Source organism: Pelophylax lessonae (assembly GCF_965119305.1).
Source record: "Pelophylax lessonae genome assembly, chromosome: 4".
NCBI lineage: Eukaryota > Metazoa > Chordata > Amphibia > Anura > Ranidae > Pelophylax > Pelophylax lessonae.
Genome location: NC_138771.1, coordinates 264,774,447 through 264,793,174, shown reverse-complemented (window position 1 = coordinate 264,793,174; position 18,728 = coordinate 264,774,447). Strand labels below are relative to the sequence as shown.

At 43.2% G+C, this 18,728-nt stretch overlaps 1 protein-coding gene across 2 annotated transcripts in view; it reads right to left on the bottom strand.

Moving 5' to 3' along the window:
- Positions 1-18,728, bottom strand: part of CPSF6 (cleavage and polyadenylation specific factor 6) — a 56,946-nt gene that overhangs the window by 25,442 nt on the left and 12,776 nt on the right. The window contains exons 4-9 of one of the 2 annotated variants that reach the window (XM_082254729.1): positions 14,986-15,131; positions 11,915-12,088; positions 10,371-10,857; positions 10,176-10,291; positions 1,334-1,487; positions 709-902 (exon numbers count right to left, since the gene is read on the bottom strand). In XM_082254729.1, coding sequence (XP_082110855.1) covers positions 713-902; positions 1,334-1,487; positions 10,176-10,291; positions 10,371-10,857; positions 11,915-12,088; positions 14,986-15,131 — 1,267 coding nt within the window. In that variant the 3' untranslated portion in view covers positions 709-712. The remainder of the gene's footprint in view (positions 1-708; positions 903-1,333; positions 1,488-10,175; positions 10,292-10,370; positions 10,858-11,914; positions 12,089-14,985; positions 15,132-18,728) is intronic. The other variant, XM_082254730.1, reaches the window with a different exon arrangement.

Genomic DNA, 18,728 nt, shown 5'->3' with positions numbered 1-18,728 from the left:
ATCCATTGGCTTCGGGTGCAGGTGCCGATATCCTTACTAAGGAAAACCGGAAGGGAAGCCTCACGACCTCACAGCCTGTTTCCTACTGCGCATGCGCAAGTCACGCTTGCGCTTTCTGAATGGTCCTGCTGTCTTCTGGGACCTGTGTGCATTCTCCCAGAAGGCAGCGAGCGGTAACTGAGGTAAGTGGGAGCAGGTACCTGTTTTTGACCTGTTTCCGTTCCCCCCCTGAAAAGGTGACAAATGTGGCACTGGAGGGGGGAGGAAGCCGCTAAGCGGAGCTTCCACTTTTGGGTGGAACTCCACTATAAGCTAACAGAGCCAACATCTTGTTATAACCCAAACAGTCTTATTTTGTGGCTTACAAAATGTACCGTAGCGCAGATTTTGAAGAGCGCACAAGGTATACAGCAGTCTGACCATGAATGGTTTACTGCCAGCAGACACCTTCCTTTAAACCAAGTAGGAGGCTTTAGGAGCCTCTTAAAAAAAAAATCTATAGTGTCTGCTATGAAGTGTAATACATGTTTTAACAAGCATATATATATATTTTCTAGTTGCTACTTACCAATGCATACAAATGACTTCGGACAAGAAACCTCTTCTGTGATCACCTTCACATTGTTGCACACGGATATGAAATCTTTCACAATCAACAATACTTTTTAGCTCCATGAAACCTTTGGCTCCTTTTCTTAATATACCCACCTGCTTAGCGGTGACGATACTCTCTTTCTCTGTCTCGTTCCCTGTCACGATCCCGTTCCCGATCACGATGCCTCTCCCGTTCTCGACTTCTTTCCCGGTAATAGTCATCATGGCGATCTCGGCTGCGAGATTTGTGTCGCCTGTTTTTTTCCCGTGACCTACTGTGGTCCCTTTCTCTTGAACGCTCACGTCTTCTAAAGGAAATCACTCAATTAATTCCCCCTCACAACTAAAACAATTCCTTCTTAACAAAAAAAATAGGCTTTCCAATATGACATAGTAGGAACAATAGGGCAAGACTTCACTAAAGGTTAACACTGCTAAAAGTCAGTATAGTAACAGGTCTTCAGATTTAGGCTGGCTATCAGTCATTATTTGCTCTCCTCAAGACTGAAGCCAAACAAAAGTCTTACTAGATGAAGTAATTGGCAGTCTTTTGTATTTCGCCATGATTAAGCTCTCATAGCCAGATAGGAACTAGGAGAGAAGAGAATTATTCCTTAATGGCCAGTGAGGGAAATATGAAAGGCATTCAGTGCTTAAAATGTAAACTTCATGTGTAGTTTTTTTTCTATACAAAAATACAGGTGAAACATTCTGAAATGATCAGGACAGAAAACTTTACCTAGACCCTGAACCATAAGACTTTGATTCAATTCCATGAAGACAGTCCTGCAGAGAACTGATGAGTACTTTGCAACGATCATCAGCTGACACTTTGGACTGTTTAATTAAAGAAATAGCAGTCACCAAAGTTTCAATAGCGCTTCCATAATCACCTGCAAAATAAAAATATAAAATCACAAAAAAGGGAATTTTCTTTCACAGGCAACATTGGATGGACTGGATTCCTCCTTTTTTATGAGGCAGAAAAAAACGACTTGATAAATAAAATGATTTTTGACTTACCTGTAAAATCGATTTCTTGGACTACAATACAGGCATAATCTCAGACAACTGTTATATGCTTCTACTTTTAGGTAATTGGAAACTGTAGGGACCCCAGTATAACAACCCATCCCGATGACCATTACACACTTTTTTTTTTTTTAGCAAGCAATAAGGATAGACCGAGGGAAGGGCCCTGTGCCCTGTACTGTACAAACTGCCAAAAAGCCCAAAGTCTGCACAATCCAGCATGAATTCAAGTTCTGGATGCAACAATCCTTCAAATGCATTTCATCCATGTAGCCCACAATGTGGACACTCTGACCCAAAGACCAAGACTTTTGTTAAGTACAGAGGAGCAGTGAATAGGCCAAACAGCAGTGCCATGAACTCAAAATTACAGTCTCCCACTATAAAACAAAATGCTAATGCAGGAAAAAAAAAATAGGAATGAATGAATTGGCTTCTTTGATGTCAACCAATGTCAGCAGATACCCCTGTTGCGGGGATGCCATGACTGACCTGCCTGATTCCATATTTAACTTTTGGGTCCAAAGGAAGAACTTAAGGTCCAGAATAGGAACTGGTTGGTGTAAAAATCCTGAAATCACTCCTCTGCGGGCACAGAAAATTACCTGTGAAATGAGAAATTGCTGAGCAGCATGCAAATCTCTCAGCCTCTACAGAGAAGACAGCAGATCTGAGGGCATGGATCAGGGAGGGAGTAAAAGTTGGTTCAGCAGACCAGTACTCAAGCCAAAGAATTTGGTGCATTTGAACTGACAGAAGGCAAGACTAATGCCTCATACACACGCAACAATTATCGGCCGACCGATCGTCTGACTTTTGTCCAAGTTGCGTTTTGTTGGTTGGAATGTGCCTAGACTGCAAACGAATTTTCTCGGCCAACAAAATTCTACTTCAGAGGTGATGTCATGTGTTGGTTTACTTTCTTTGTGTTTTCTTCACTGAGCATGCCCAGACTTGCTCATCAGATTTTTCCCTGTCGAAATCTGTACTGACTGCACGAAAATCGGCCGTTGTGTTGGCGGCCAACAAAAATTTTATAGCCTGCACACCAGATTTTTTCGGCCGAAAAGTTGGAGTTGGTTGTCAGAAGCATTTTACTAACAAGCTGAAAATCGGCAGATCGGACGTTGGCCGAAAATTCTCTGCCAATTTTTGACGCGTGTGTACGGGGCTTAAGTCCGGACATCTGCTGGAGAGATTTTCCAAGTCTGCCAATGCAATACCATAAAGCTGAATACACACTATCCAACTTTTGTGGTTAGATTTCCTTCAGATTTACCTTTTCTATGTAGTGCAAGGGCCTGCCAGATTGCATACAAATTGAAAGTGTTTAGGTTTGACCTCATATTATATGGTTTTGGTAAGTCTAAAGGAAAAAGTCTTCAGAAAATCTTATAGTGTATGGCCCATAAAGCATCCAATACCATCTGCAACGGTTGTATTTTCTGAAATGGCAATGCAATATGGCTACCTGGAGCTGATTTTTACACAGAATGTGTACTGACCACACCCCAGAAACATAATTTCCTGCTTGTGTGATTGGCTCACCAATTTTCCCAGAAGTCTGCCTAAGATACAACTCAGATTTTTGGCATCCCCTGCAATAAAAATGTCATTTTTGGTGAGACACTCCCAACAGGAACACGTCTAAAAGGGATTTAGGCCCAGCAGATTTCCTCAGAGCCCTGCAGCTGCCACAGCTGGTAGATAATTATGAAACAACTCCCATTTTGACACACTCAGCACAGAGGCACAAACAATGATTTCTTCAGAATAACAAAAGGTAGGAATCTGCAACAAAGTTTGTTAAAATCCTTGTAATGTACATAGATCACCCAGAGGGGGGAATGTTTTTTTCTCAACAAAAATGTAGTTACGCTGTAATGCATTCCATACATTAAGGTAAAAAAAACTAGTTGCAGCTCCCCCCTCAGCCCTTCTTACTGAAGTCCAATCTAGATCCAGCAATGTGCATGAGCAGCGGCTCTCCCTGATCTCCCTGCTCTCATTGGCTCCTGCTGTCAATCACAGCCAGTGAGCTAATGAAGAGAAAGCTAGGAGGGACTGAGCTGCACTCTATGTGCAAATGGACAGAGTGGCTTGAGAGTCTGCTCCAGTGCCCCCCCCCCCATGGCAAAAAGGCTTGCTATTGGGGGAACTCAGCAGACCACGACCCAAAAAGAGGAAGATTAGGGCTGCACTGTGAAAAAACGTTACACACAGCAGGTGAGCATAACAGGTCTTATTTACAAAAAACAAAAGCTTTCCTTTAGAATCACTCTAAAGTGGTTGTAAAGGCACAAGGTTTTTTTTTACCTTAATGCATTCTATGCACAAAAGATAAAAAAACGTTCTATGTGCAGCAGATCCCGTAGCCTCAAACCCAGCCCACACAGAGCCACAGGTCGAGTGTGCTTGCTTGGGTGTTCCCAGAGCAAGCTGCTTGCTGTGGGGGCACCCGGCACGAGGGAGCAGCCAGGAGTGCCAGCGAGGGTACCAAGAAAGAAAGGAGCTGGGCTTCTCTGTGCAGAACCACTGTGCAGAGCAGGTAAGCAGAACATATTTATATAAAAAAAAAAAAAGGCTTTAGTATCACTTTAAAGGCCAGGTCATCATCAACAGGAACAATAGGGGGGGGTCTATTGAGGCAGGCAATAGCATAATCCACAGAAGGAACTGTCCAGTTTTTGTTTTTTATATAAAAAAAACTATTCCTCTGATTTTGCTGAAAAAGCATTCAGAAGTATAATATTTTCAGGATGTGACCAATCACCATAATGAAAAAAACTTGAGCAACTGAAAAGGAGCCCATACTGGAAAGGTTTGAATGGACAGAATCCAAAGGCTCCAGTTTTAAACAGAAGCACACCTCATGCACCAGTACAGAAATAGTATCGGAGTTTTGTAGACAGAATGGCTGAAATGGCTTCTTCCTGCAGAGATTCTTCTGAATCAAAACAGAGCACTTCCTATTGCTTTTTTTATGTAGAACACACGGCGAGTAAAGTTAATGCCAAATAGCTCAATTTTGGTCTTATCTGACCACAGCACTTTCTCCCAATCCATTACCTTAGGACATTAGCAAAAAACTGGATAACTGCCAGCAGGAGGAGTTATATGGGGTTTACATTTCTGTTTGCTAGTGTCCAATCGCCTGAAGGTAGCAACACATAATCCAGTTATCCAAGAACATGTTTGTGTCCTGTACTGTTCGATCAAGAATGGCTTTTACCATAAAACTTTAAAAGATACAATACATAGTAGAAAGTGTACACAATAGCTTTTAAGTTCCCAAAAAATAATATTGTAAGCATTTTAATAGAATGAGCATAACTAATTACCCACTTAAGGACCAAGCCTATTTCTGACACATGTTTACAAGATAAAATCAGTATTTTTTTTTCTAGAAAATTACTTAGAACCCCCAAACATTAAATATATATATTTTTAGCAAAGACTCTGGAGAATAAAATAGCGGTCGTTGCAATATTTTTTGTCACGCAGTATTTGCATAGCAGTCTTTCAAACCCAATTTTTTTGGGAACGTTTTTTTTTTACTGCATTTAAAAAAAAAACTAAACAGTGAAGTTAGCCTCACGCCAAGTACATAGATACCAAACATGTTACGGTTTAAAATTGTGCATCCGTAGAATAGCGACAAACTACGGTACTTAAAAATCTCCATAGGGGACACTTTAACCACTTAAGCCCCGGAGGATTTGGCTGCTAAAGGACCAGGGGTTTTTTTGCGATTTTTTACTGCGTGACTTTAACGGACAATTGCGCGGTCGTGCGACGCTGTACCTAAACGAATTTGACGTCCTTTTTTTCCCACAAACAGAGCTTTCTTTTGGTGGTATTTGATCACCTGTGCGATTTTTTGATCACGCGCTATAAACAAAAAAAAAAGAGCGTAAATTTTGCAAAAATAACAATATTTTTCACATTTTTTTATATGAAATTCCCCAAAAAAAAAAAGTAAAAATCAAAATTTTTTAACATTTTTCGGCCAATTTGTTTTATGCTACCTATGTTTGGTAAAAAAAAAAATCGCAAAAAGCGTATTTTGATTGGTTTGCGCAAAAGTTATCGCGTTTACTAACAAAGAGAAAGATTTTTGTCATTTTTGGTGTTTTTTTTTTTAACGCATAATGGCGGCGATCTGCGATTTTTTTTTCGGTACTGCGACATTGCGGCGGACAGATCGGACCCTTGACTGACATTTTTGACACTTTTGGGGTTACCAGTGACATTACTGCAGTAATCAGTGCTATACATATGCACTGTTACTGCAAAAATGACACTGGCAGGGAAGGGGTTAACTTTATTGGACAGGGAGGGGTTAAGTGTGTCCTAGGGGCGTGCTTTCTACTGTGTAGGGACATGGCTATTGGTGTAAAAGCAAAGATCAACCGTTCTACATAGTAGAACGGTCAGATCTTCACTTTTACACAGGGAGAACTGACAGGCAGCTTGTTTACACAAGCTGCTCTGTCTTTCTCCCTTCACAGGAGCGATCGTAGTGTGGCCGGCGGACATCGAGTCCGCCGGTCACACGCACTGACTTGCCTGTGAACGAGCCGCGGCGGGCGCGCGCCTCGGCGGGCGCGCGCCCGCCCGCGATAGGCTCGCAAGTCAGTGACAGGCGAGTGACGTACCGATACGTCACTCTGCCTGGCCGGGGCTGACCGCCGCAGTATATAGTCGTGCGGCGGTCGGCAACCGGTTAAAAATGTTTAACTGTTACCAGTTTAGAGTTACAGAGAAGGTCGTTTTCTAGAATTATTGCTCTCGTGCTGAGGATGTGCTAGCCCGCGGAGACGGGGGCATTTAAAAAAAAAAAAAAATGTCCTACTTATTTTAATAATTTTTTTTTGTTTTTAACAGTTTTTTTAAAAAAAATCTGATCACTTATTGCTGTCTCAAGCAATGTAAACATCCCTTGTCACAGTAATAGGTACTCTTTATGGAGGGATCAGGAGTAAAAGACCCCTGACCACTCCACTGCACTTAACCACTTGCCAACTGCCGCACGACTATATACGGCGGCAGTCAGCCCCTCACAGGCAAAGTGACGTAGGGGTACGTCACTAGCCTGTGAGGCTCTAGGGAGCGAGCGCTTGCCGCTGGAGGTGCGCTGCCGCTCGCTCACGGACCCCCCCCGCGTGTGAGCAGCGGACCCGATGTCCGCTGCTCACTCGCGATCGTCGGTTACACCGGGAGAAAAGCAGGCGGCTAATGTAAACAAAGCCGCCTGTCAATCTCCCCTGTGTAACAGCAGAGATCATACAGTCCTGCTATGTAGGAGCGTAGATCTCTGCGGTTACATGAAAAGCCACATCCAATCACAGAAGCACGCCCCTAGGGACACACTTAACCGCTCCTTCTCTGCATATGTATAGCACTGATTACTGCAGTAATGTCAGTGGTACCCCCAAAAGTGTCAAAAATGTCAGTCAAGGGTCCGATCTGTCCGCCTCAATGTCGCAGTCCCGCAAAAAAAAAAAAAAAAATAGCAGATCGCCGCCATTACACGTTAAAAAAATAAAAATTAAAAATGACAAAAATCTTTCCCTTAGTAAACGCAATAACTTTTGCGCAAACCAATCAAAACACGCTTTTTGCAATTTTTTTCACCAAACATATGTAGCAGAAAACAAATTAGCTTAAAATGTTAAAAAATTGATTTTTACTTTTCTTTTTGGGGGGGGATTCATTAAAAAAAAAAAATAATGTGAAAAATATTGTTATTTTTGCAAAATGGTCGCCCTTTTTTTTGTTTATAGCGCATGATAAAAAAAAAAAAAAAAAAAAAAAAAAAAAAAAATCGCACAGGTGATCAAATACCAATAAAAGAAAGCTGTTTGTTGGGAAAAAAAGGACGTCAATTTAATTTGGGTACAGCGTCGCATGACCGCTCAATTGTCCGTTAAAGTCACGCAGTGCCGAATCGCAAAATAGGCCCTGGTCAGGAAGGGGGTAAAATCTTCCGGGGCTTAAGTGGTTAAAAGTATTCAAAAACAAAAACGCCTAAATCTGCACTTTTGAAAACGTTTTTTTTTTTTTTTTTTTTTTTCAAATCGGCGCCATTGGCAGCCGAGTAAACCGGAAGGGACGTTGCTTCCAGGTTACATGATCGAAGACCCGATCAAAGCCGAATACGGCTTAGTTCGGGACTCCAACCAACCGGCAGACGTGCCGGCTGGTTGCTCAGGTCTCTAGATGGGACGTCCCCTCCTACTCGCTGGAATAACGGCCGCATCGGCTGTTACCTCCTGAAAGCCGACCGCCAACTCTAAAAAACTGTACTAGGTTGATGCCTATAACCACTTCTGCAAGCTGACGTACAGGTACATCGATTTGGGGGAAGTGGTTAAAAAGCCGGACAATGGCCAGCCTTCAGTTCCTTACTACTAAAGGATCGAGAAAAAAAAAAAAAAAAAAGGCATATGCATTATGGTACATCACTGGCTAATCCTTGAAAGAAAGAAGATCAAAAGCAAGTCCGATGCATCTTGAAGGAACTTGGAAGCATTTCAAATGCAAGGTAAATTAAAGTGGAGTTCCACCCTATTTTTATACTTACCTCCATCTTCTCGCTCCGGGTCACCTGAAAAAGAAATGGATAATCGCATATTTTTTTTTTTTTTTACTTACCTCGTAGCGAAGAAAATATACTTACCTTACTTCCTCCTTCCTCGGCCGCGGCCCGTCGTCACTTCCTGGCTCTGCAATGATTCCTGGGAGCTGGACGTCATAGCTCCCAGGAATCATTGCGCCTGCACCGGCCCCGACGTCAGTTCCGGGTCGCGCGCGTCATCCCCTTCTAAACAGCTTCTGGGCATGCCCAGAAGCTGTGGAGGGATGACGCGCGCGACCCGGAAGTGACGTCGGGGCCGGCGCAGAGCATTGTGGGACCAAAGAAGGCGGAAGAACACGCCGAAGAGGACGCGCTGGCTTCAAGCTGCCCACATCTGAGATGGCAGCGCTGGACAAGACGTTTGCAAGGTAAGTATTTGTCCTAACAGGTAAGTGCAACCCGGGACAGATCAGAGGCTAGCCATTGTGGAATGTACTAGCCCTGACTGTCCCGGGGGTATTAAAAAAAAAAAAAAAAAAATCCAGGGTGGAACTCCGCTTTAAGCTAAAAACATACTGCATATACCCATCAACACACACTTGGCAACAAAGGTTGCCAAACTATGACGATTTGAATGACAGCCTAGCCAGCTTGCAGTTTAGTTAAACACACTATATTCATTAATGTAGGGGTCAGCGACCTGCAGATGCGCCATTCCCACAGCATCAAAGTGCAATGCAGGACTACTTATAAAGCTAGAGCTGTAGTAGGGAGCAAGATCCTGATGAGCGACTGATGCACTGCTGTTTACCCATACTGCGGGTGCAGTGCAGTGTACCTGCACCTTTCCTGCGCTTAGCCTTACATTATATCCTGCAGGTTGGTACACTTTCTGAAAGCATATATATCTGAACATATAAACCTACATATCTGCAAGATGTAATAGACGTGTATGGCAAAGTGCAGCTAGCCCAGGAAAGTTGCAGATGAACTGCTCTGCACACTACAGAGCAGGTAAACCACAGCACATAAATGTGAAAGCCTTACAGGGGGCTAAGAATACTAAGGGTTAATTTACATTTGCAGTTTGGGGTGTGGTAAAACCCCATAGTTTATCAACCCCACCCCAATCGCACCTCCTTTACTGTAGTGGCCAGGGAGGTGCATGTTGCAGCAGGAGTTATATGCCCTGTCATGGTTGGTGGGTATAGCATCTGCCAAGCATGATCCATTCAAGTGAATGAGGCCGCTCTGCAAGTGCCCTGCAACATTGTGCATTAAGGCAAATAAAAGGTTTAAAGCAGGCAGTGTTCTATTGCTTTCTCACTGCCTGCTTTAAACCTTTGGACCTCGCAGAAGCATGTAGTTGCGGGGCACTTGCAAAGTGACCCCATTTATTTGAATGGGATGCAATAGGCAGGCAGTAGCACCTACTAAAAGCAACAGGGAGCTTAATTTCTGCTGTGTCATGTGTACACCTTTGGCTGCTGCCTCAGCAGCTAAAGGGGTTAAGGATTGGAGGTGGTAAAACAGCGACTCAACTGCAGGGTTTTGTCACCCCTAACTTTACGTGTGAACAAGCCCCAAGTGTGCCACTGCCGAATGCAACTAGGGGCTCATTCACAAGTGCAGCAGGAACTGCTGCTCCTCTGAAAAGTGATCCAATTGTGTTTGGCAGGGTGTGGGGAGGCAATAGGTTGCCTCCTAACCACTCGATTTAAACCCATGGTTGCCGTGCAATGCATGCGATTTTAACATGGTAGTACTGTAATTAGAGGTTCAAATCAGGTGTGAGGAGGCGACACTAGGCAACACTGTTCTCGGTAATCTTGGACTTCTCCCATGTTGTTGAGGTAGATCTCAACCTCTAAGGTTGCCTACCCCTGCTTTAATGTGATAACTTCTACTAAACAGTAAACTTTAGTACTGGGAGAAAAGAACTGTTACATATTTCACATTGAACACCAACCAGCACTGGCATCAGAAACTGCTCTGGAAATTGCACTGCTAGAAATTGCCCTGTTGCGATTCATTATTTCCTCAAACTCTGCTTCACTTAAAGGTGTTCTCACTGCATCCATATCCCTGCAAAACATAATATTCCGCATTAAAGAGAGGCCTATAATAATTTTTATTTATTTTTATCTAAAGCATTCAGACTAACCTTCCAGGTGGTCCATATTCTCCCCGGTCATATGGAGGTGGACGACCATATGGATCTGAAGGTGGTGGGCCACGGCTATCTGAAGTAGGCATACCAGGATTACCAGGTGGAGGAAAGAAGTTAGGATTTACATGCGGAGCTGGTGGGGGACCTCCAGGGGGTGGACCTGGCAAATGTGGAGGTGGTCCAAGAGCCATAGGAGGTCCTGGAGGACGAGGAGGAAATGGACCAGGGGGTGGAGGTGGACCCTGTTGAGGAGGAGGGGGACCAGGTGGAGGACCATATACAGGAGGAGGGGGACCAGGTGGCAGAGGAACTAGCGGTGGTTGACCATATGGCTGTCCAGGAAATAAAACTGGGGGAGGTGGCCGTTCGCCACGATTTGGGGGTCCAGTTAATGGTGGAGGAAGAGGCTGTCCTGGAGGAGGAGGACCAGGGGGTCCTGGTGGGCCTGGTGGACACATAGGTGGTCTTGGAGGAGTCATACCTATAAAATAAAGACATAAATCATACTACTGTATGAATACAAGCAAACCATTGTTTGTAGTATTACAGAGCTAAATCCAAAAATATATGCATATCAAAAGTTAAAGCAGAACTCCAGGCAAAGTGTTTTTTTCTAATTTTGGGTGTATAAACAATAGGTACCCCTACAGAGAACAATCACATGGCTGGGTGGCTACTCTGTCCTAATATTTTTCTTTACGCTGGATAGTACAGCTCTCACTATATGTCTGGCTACTGCAGATATAAGCATTGCGTCTGTCGTACATGAGCTAGGGTTTATACACCCTCCCGTTTGCCATTCACAGAACACATGAACGACCAGTATGCTAATATATTTTGTAGTACTACATACAGCTAGAATTAATGTTACAATACACAGAGAAACCTGCAGCAAAAGAAATGTCTCTTAGTATTGCCCTGCAATTTTTTTCTCGCAAAGCCCAATTATGTATTAAGATTTATGCCGAAATGTATTCTGCTGCCATGCCAACCCCCTAATACTCAGTGCAGGTTTTCTTTAAAACTCTAGCTGTGGTCAGAGCACAGTAAATATGTAGGATAACACTGTAGACCTCTCCTCCTCAATTGCTGACTTAGTTTAATTGACTTCAGTACAAAACAACAGACCTCACTGTGCCAATACCACAGAGCAGCCCACTTAAGGGCCAAGCCTTTTTCTGACACGTTGTTTACAAGTTAAAAATCAGTATTTTTGCTAGAAAACTACTTAGAACCCCCAAACATACATACATTATATATATATATATATATATATATATATATATATATATATATATATATATATATATACACATACACACACACACACACACACACATTATATATATATATATATATATATATATATATATATATACACACACACACACACACACACACACACACACACACACCCCCCTTTAAGAAAAATAAGGGACAGGTTACTTCATTGTGGGTGCATCATCAACTAAAGAAAAAGAAAATGCATATATATGTATGATATTATAATGTAAAATTCTGCATTACACTATTCTTACCTGCAAAAGGTGGAGGAGGTCCTCCAGGTCCAGTAGGTCCAGGAAATCTGTCACCACCAGGACCTGAGGGTGGGAACCGACCCCTGCCTCTGCCTCCCGGTGGAAACGGTAATCGAGCATTGATACCAGGCGGTCCGGCTTTTCCTTCTCCAGACATTTGGCCAGCCTGTGTAGCTGCAACAATTAAAATAAAACAAAAAGTATCTATATCTAAAAACATTTCAAGTGTAGGTAAAACCTACCCACAACTTTTCTTATTGAAGAGTTGTTTAAAGCGTCCTTCAGTGCCGGGTCACACTTGTGCGATGCGGGAAGGCTGCGAATTTGCAGCCTGTTCCCGCATCGCAAACGCACATCTGGCAGTTCACACTGCCATATGCAATACGCTGGGGGTGTCAATAGAATGTTAACGACACCCCCAGTTTGATCACATATCGCAGTGCGATCTGGCAGTTCGTACAGGATCGGATCGCACAAGTGTGAACCACTGTGCGATCCGATCCTGATGCGGCTGAAAAAATGCCTCATGTGCGACTTTTGTGCGGGTGCAGTGCGAATTTAGCCATACAAAGTGTATGGCTGAATTCGCACTGCACATCCGATCGCATGTAATGAAGGAGCAGTGCGCTCCGATATTACATGCGATCACCGCACACGCGGAAGTGTGAACCGCCACTCAATCCAAAAGTTTTCTCTTGGCATTTGATTTTATAATGGTGTCCTTTATACTACAAATCTTTTCCTTCGCCATCTTATGTATTTAGAAAAATACTTAGTTGATCCTGCCATTTTTAATCTCCTCCATCTTTTAGTGTAAACAAAACAGCAGCTGATTCTGTGGCTGCTGCGTTGCCCACAATCTCTCCTTTTCAATCCCTTCACTTTCCTCTGTTCGAGCTGCCCCATGTGACATTTTACGTCATCTGAAGTAAGGACTGCACAGAGTCATGATTGATAGGGGATCACAACTGTGTGGGAATCACAACAGATCAATCAACACGAGACCTGTGACCTCTCTCTCTCTGCACACAGAACCCAACATATATTATTTTTAGCCGTGTATGAATTAAAGTTATATTTTAGGGCAGAGAGATTGGCGAACAGCTTTTACGTTGATCAATAAATTAGCTATTTGACAAGTTTAAGCATACAGGGGGCACCAGCAACATACCTTCACTAACCTTCAGTAGTGCCCCAGAACTCAAAGTGTGCCAATATGCAAATTCCAACAACTCTTAGCAAAGTCAAGAGTAGCACTGCCCTCCCCTTTTTACACCTGCTAATGCCCATCAATTGTACAGAGAAACGAAACAAGACACATTTAAATATGAAGTGTGCCAAGGTTTCAGTTTATACCCTACCCAAAAGCCTGAATCCTGGTCATAGTCAAGAGCAAAGATTAGGATGCAAAACAGTCTACTCATCCTTTCCTATACATGACAGGGATGAAGGCAAACAGGTTATGCATGAACTAGTTTCCCTATTTACAGCTGAGTTCAAGGCACTACTGCGCTTGAGTGCAGGGGAAGCTGATAGATTCAGGTCTATCAATATGTGAACATATTGTTCATTTGTTCATTAATTTTTTTTAAAAACTATGTTAGCTAATAATACATTTTATTTTAATTTAGATTAGAATTAAATAAGAAATAAACCTAAATTATGGCCCTAAAATGATTCTGTGGCATGTGTGAAAATAGCAAATGTGTGTTACGCAAAAGGCATTTAAAAATCTAAAGAGTTAGTTCTCCTTTAGAAAAAAAAATGCTGTTACTCCCATGTGGGCTTAGATGAGACCCTAAGGAAAAAAAGAACGGTTCTCCCTCCTATCGTGCTGGGGGGGAGCTCTGTCCCATTTTACTCTGTCATAGTAGTAAGATGGGACAGAGCCATGTGAAGCAGTGACAAATTTCTCCGGCAGGCTTCCATCATCATAAATATGGCCCACAGGTTTGTTACCAGAAGAGATGCATTGTTGCAAGATCTGATCAGCATAGGGTGCTACAGTGGTATAGTGTGGCTGCAATAGTGGGTCTTTGTTTTTTTTACAAAACTTGAACTATCCTGGTCATCATATCAATTGGGTTGAGGGTACCATAGGTGACTGGTTAATATTAAAGCCTCTCATATCATGTCTACTTAAGTTAAATACAACACCATACACATTAGCATTCTCTTAAGGTGTATGTGCCTGTTACCAAGCTTCCCATCTGTGCCTCCTGTCTTTCAGCCCAGTTAAAGTTTAACTTCAGCCTTAACAATACAGAAAAGTTGTACCATTGCCTTTCTTCTGCTTTCTCCACCATTCACAGAACTCTTCTTACTACAACTCCCACAATGCATTACATTCTGTGAATGGGCATTGGAACAGCTGAATGACAGGTCTCCTTAGCACATTCATACCAATGTGTATGGTGCTATATCTCAAAAGAAATTTATACTAAATTTCAGCTTTAAAAAAGGAAAACCATAAACTCAATCTTAAAAGCAAGCTAATGGTATATATTGCAGTCAGAAATGTGTTTTAACCATTTGCCTTAACAGAGCCTTTGGTTTCCGCATTCCTAGTACACCTAGAATGTGTGTAAAGGTATGTGCATTTTCGTGCCTTTTAATGGATTTTCTTACATTACAACTATAGTAAGCATATGGATTGGTTTGAGCAATCAAAGGTCATTTTCTAAAATTCCTTCACTCTGAGCTCTGGAAACATTGCAGAGGGGTCTCTGGTTTGCGGGTTTTATGCAATTTAATTATTTCAGCCACGCTTAATGACTGACAATGATCCTATGTCTTCAGACCTTACATCTTTGGACCAGCACTAAACAATAGTGATATGGAATGCATGTCCTGTCCTTAATGAAGGTTTATTCTTGTTACAACTCGACAGTAAGAATCCTGCTGATCTGCCCCTTATACCCTAGAATCCACCATGCGTTTTTCCAGCCTATTTCAACTCTTGGACGCCCCTGAAAGCACAAGCCTGTAGCCCAAGTAGGGCTCCCCGCTAATGCCAACTTCTTAATGTTTACAGGCAATTATTAATTTACAGATAAATATGTGATACTTACTTTTTCGTGACTGTGACTCAAACTGAGTAAGGAACTGCTTATTGCAAGGAGTAACAGCAGGATTCTGCCCATGTAGCTCTCTTTTTGGCAACAAATCCATGAGTTTCTTTGAGGAGGTTTCTGAGCCAACACATATTAATGCAAACCTTTGCAAAAAACATAAAAAAGGACTAAAATTAGTTCACATAAAGAGTACCCTTAAAGAGTAACTCTACTTATGTAGAGGGGAAAAAAAAAAAAAAACATTCCCCTCTGGATGATCTATGTACATTGCAGGGATATTAAACTTTGTTGCAGATTCCTAATTTTTGTTATTCAGAAGCTATAGCGGTTTGTTTCTGTCCATGTGCTAAATTAATGTATATGGGAATAAATTCAGAGTTATCAATCATCTGTTAAACTTGCAACGCTCTAATGAGGAAAGTGTCAGGGTCTGTGTCTCTTTAGATGTGATTCCCCTTTGAGAATTATCTCACCAAAAATGACATTTTTATTGCAGGGGATGACAATATGACGTGCATCACATGTATATGCTATTTTTGTTTTTGCGATTTTTTTTCCCAAAAAAATAGTTACCCTTTAGTGCCGGTTCACACTAATACGACTTGACAGGCGACTTGGTCAGCCTGGCAAGTCGTGCACCATCGCCGTCATTTAGTACAGGACCAGTTCTAATAGGAGCGACACTAGTCGCTCCGACTTAGAAAAAGGGTCCTGTACTACTTCGGGGCGACCTGGAGGCGACTTTCATTTTATCAAGTCCGTACAAGTCTCGCTGCACGCGACTTCACAGGTCGCCCCCTAAGTCGGAGCGACCTAGTGTGAACCGACACTTAATGTAGTCAACAGACAATAAACATGGTCAACAGGTATAAAATGCACCACAATAACTGGTAACTTTTCTTAACAAACAATGTAATTAATTATATCAGTTGCAAGAAGTAAAGATAAACATACTAAAAACAATACCTCTGTTCAGTTTCCTATGTCACTCAGAAAACTCAGAATTATGCAAGATGTTCTTGATATTTCACAGATATAGATGTATTTATTCCTCTTTTCCAATACCTTTTCTGTATTGGCTTAAATTTCATTAGAATTTTTAAAGAATTGAAACAATTGGAAGCCCCACTAGCAGTGTTGATATGGTGTCCTGACTTAGTATATATTGTATCCCCTACTGATGTACTTTACAAGAATGCCGGTGGGAATGATACTGTACAGAAAGGTGTGTGTGTGTGTGTGTGTGGGGGGTTAGGTATTGTAGGAGGCAGATTGGTCATGCATGACCAGTTTTAGCGCCAATGTTTTTTTGTATTTTCAGGTTTTTGTAAAAAAAAATAAAAAATAAATAAAAAAATGGGACTTTTGACTTACTGTAAAATTTATATCTGATGTTCATTGACAGACACAGCTCCTGATTCTTCTTAACCACTGGGTATACTGCCCCCTACAGGAATGAGGACACTAGGCAGGAAAAAGCTTGACTACGCCTATGAGCAGTCCCAGGGGGTATACACCCACTCCAAGCAGTATTGTTACAAGCAGTGTCAGAAGAAAGTCAACTCCACAGAGGGTTATGTGCTGTGTCTGTCAATGATCATCAGAGAAATGGATTTTACGGCAAGTCAAAAATACCACTTTATAAAAGTGGGCACCAATGACCAGGTGGCCGCCTTGCAAACCTGCGTCACTGACGCCTGATGACGGAAGCCCAGGAGACACTAAGGGCCCTAGTAGAGTGCTCCTTGACAGGGAAAGGAGGAACCTGACCCCTGATGCAATAGGCCTGAACTACCGTCTGTCAGATCAATCTCGAAATGGTCACAGAAGAAGCAGACAACCCTTTGAGCAAGAAAGACTCTGTAGCTGCCAGGTACACCCTAATTGCCTGGACCACATCCAAGGCATGCAAGGAAATTTCCTTAAGATGTTTTGCCTGGGACACAGGGAAGGCAACACAATGTCTTTATTCAAATGACAGTCAGACCACCTTAGGAAAGAATGACAGACAGGGGCGAAGCACCACCTTATCCTTGTGAATCACCAATAAGGTGGACAGGATAACGCCGCAAGTTCCGACACCCTGCGCGCAGATGTGATAGCCACCAAAAAAGGCCCACCAAAAAAGGCCCACCAAAAAAGGCCACCTTCTGTGGCAGCGTAAGCAGGGAAACCTCCTGAATATTTTCAAAGGGAGGCTTCTGTAGAGCTGAAAGCACCACATTAAGATCCCAGAGCGGCAACGAAGCCCACACTGAAGGAACCAAATGTCAGACACCTTGAAGAAAGGTACGCACCAGGGAGTGTGAGGCCAAAGGTCCTTGGAAAAAGACCACCAAAGCTGATACCCCCCTGTTGAAGGAAGGTTAAGATCCGATCCACCAAGAAGGAGCAAGGATGAACCCCAAAAGACTCACACCATGCAATGTACGTCTTCCATGTACGATAGTAGAACTTCCTAGAAGTAGATTTCCTAGCTTTCAACAGTGTAGGAATCACCGACTCAGACAAACCTCCATCCTTCAGCACCTGGCCTTCAACAGCCAAGCCATCAAGGCCAGCGACTAAAGCAGGATGGAAGATTGGTCCTTGGGACAGCCGTACAAAGACCGGCGAGGGTCAGTCTGGGAGTAATCCCTTCTGCTTTGATCCTTCACAGGAATCGTGGCAGAAATTTGAGAAGGCTGGAACAAATCGGTCAGCCCACCTTAGAATGCTGGCTACTTACCGAGCCGCCAGGACACTACTTGTGCCTCCTTGGTGATTGACAGACCACTGCCGTGGCATTGTCCAAGTTAATTCATACCGGACACCCTGAAGACGAATTGTCCAATGAGCTAAAGACTAATCGCTCGAATATCCAGAAAATTAAAACGGCAGTCTGGACTCTGCCAGAGTCCAGACCCCTCTGAGCACATCTGTGCTGAGGACGCCTCCCCATCCGGACAGCCTGGCACCCATGGTGACAACAATCCAGTACAGGGGGAGAAAGGATTTTCCCTGTAGAACTGCCAGAGAATTAATCCCCCTCTAGAAACTGTGGATCCTTGTCCCATTTCACCAGAATCCCTTTAGCAGAGATCTTATGTGGAACTGTGCAAACACAGGCTCGAGGGTGGACAGCATCAGGCCCAGCACCCACATGCAAGCCCGGAGGGACGACCTTGTGCTGAACAACAGAAGCTGAATTGCCTCCTGCAATGTCTGGAGTTTTTCCAGAGGAAGAAACATGCTGGCTGAGGCGGAGTCCAGAGTCAGACCCAGATAGTCCAGTTTTGGTGAACAGAACCAAAAGCAGACCCCTGAAGGTTCAGAATCCAACCAAACTCCCTCGGAGTTCGCAGAGCAATCTCCAAATGTCCATCAGAGCAGTCAGAGACTCCATTCGCAGAAAATGATCATCCAGGTACTCCAGTACAGCGATCCCCTGCTGACTCAAACAATACCAGCACCAGGGCCAACGCTTATGTGAAGACCCGAGGAGCAGAGGCGATACCAAAGGTCCACGCCACAAAATGATAATGCTCCTCGCCCACGGCAAAACGGAGGAAGCGTTGGCGACTGGCACATATCAGAATGTGCAGGTAGGTGTCAAAGGTCGATAGAAGCAAGAAGAAATCCCCCTGATGTAGGGACGCCACTACAGTGTGGATACACTCCACATGGAAATTCTGTACTCACACAAACAGTTTAGCACCTTGAGGTCTAGAACTCGACGTACCTTGCCTTTTCTCCCTGAA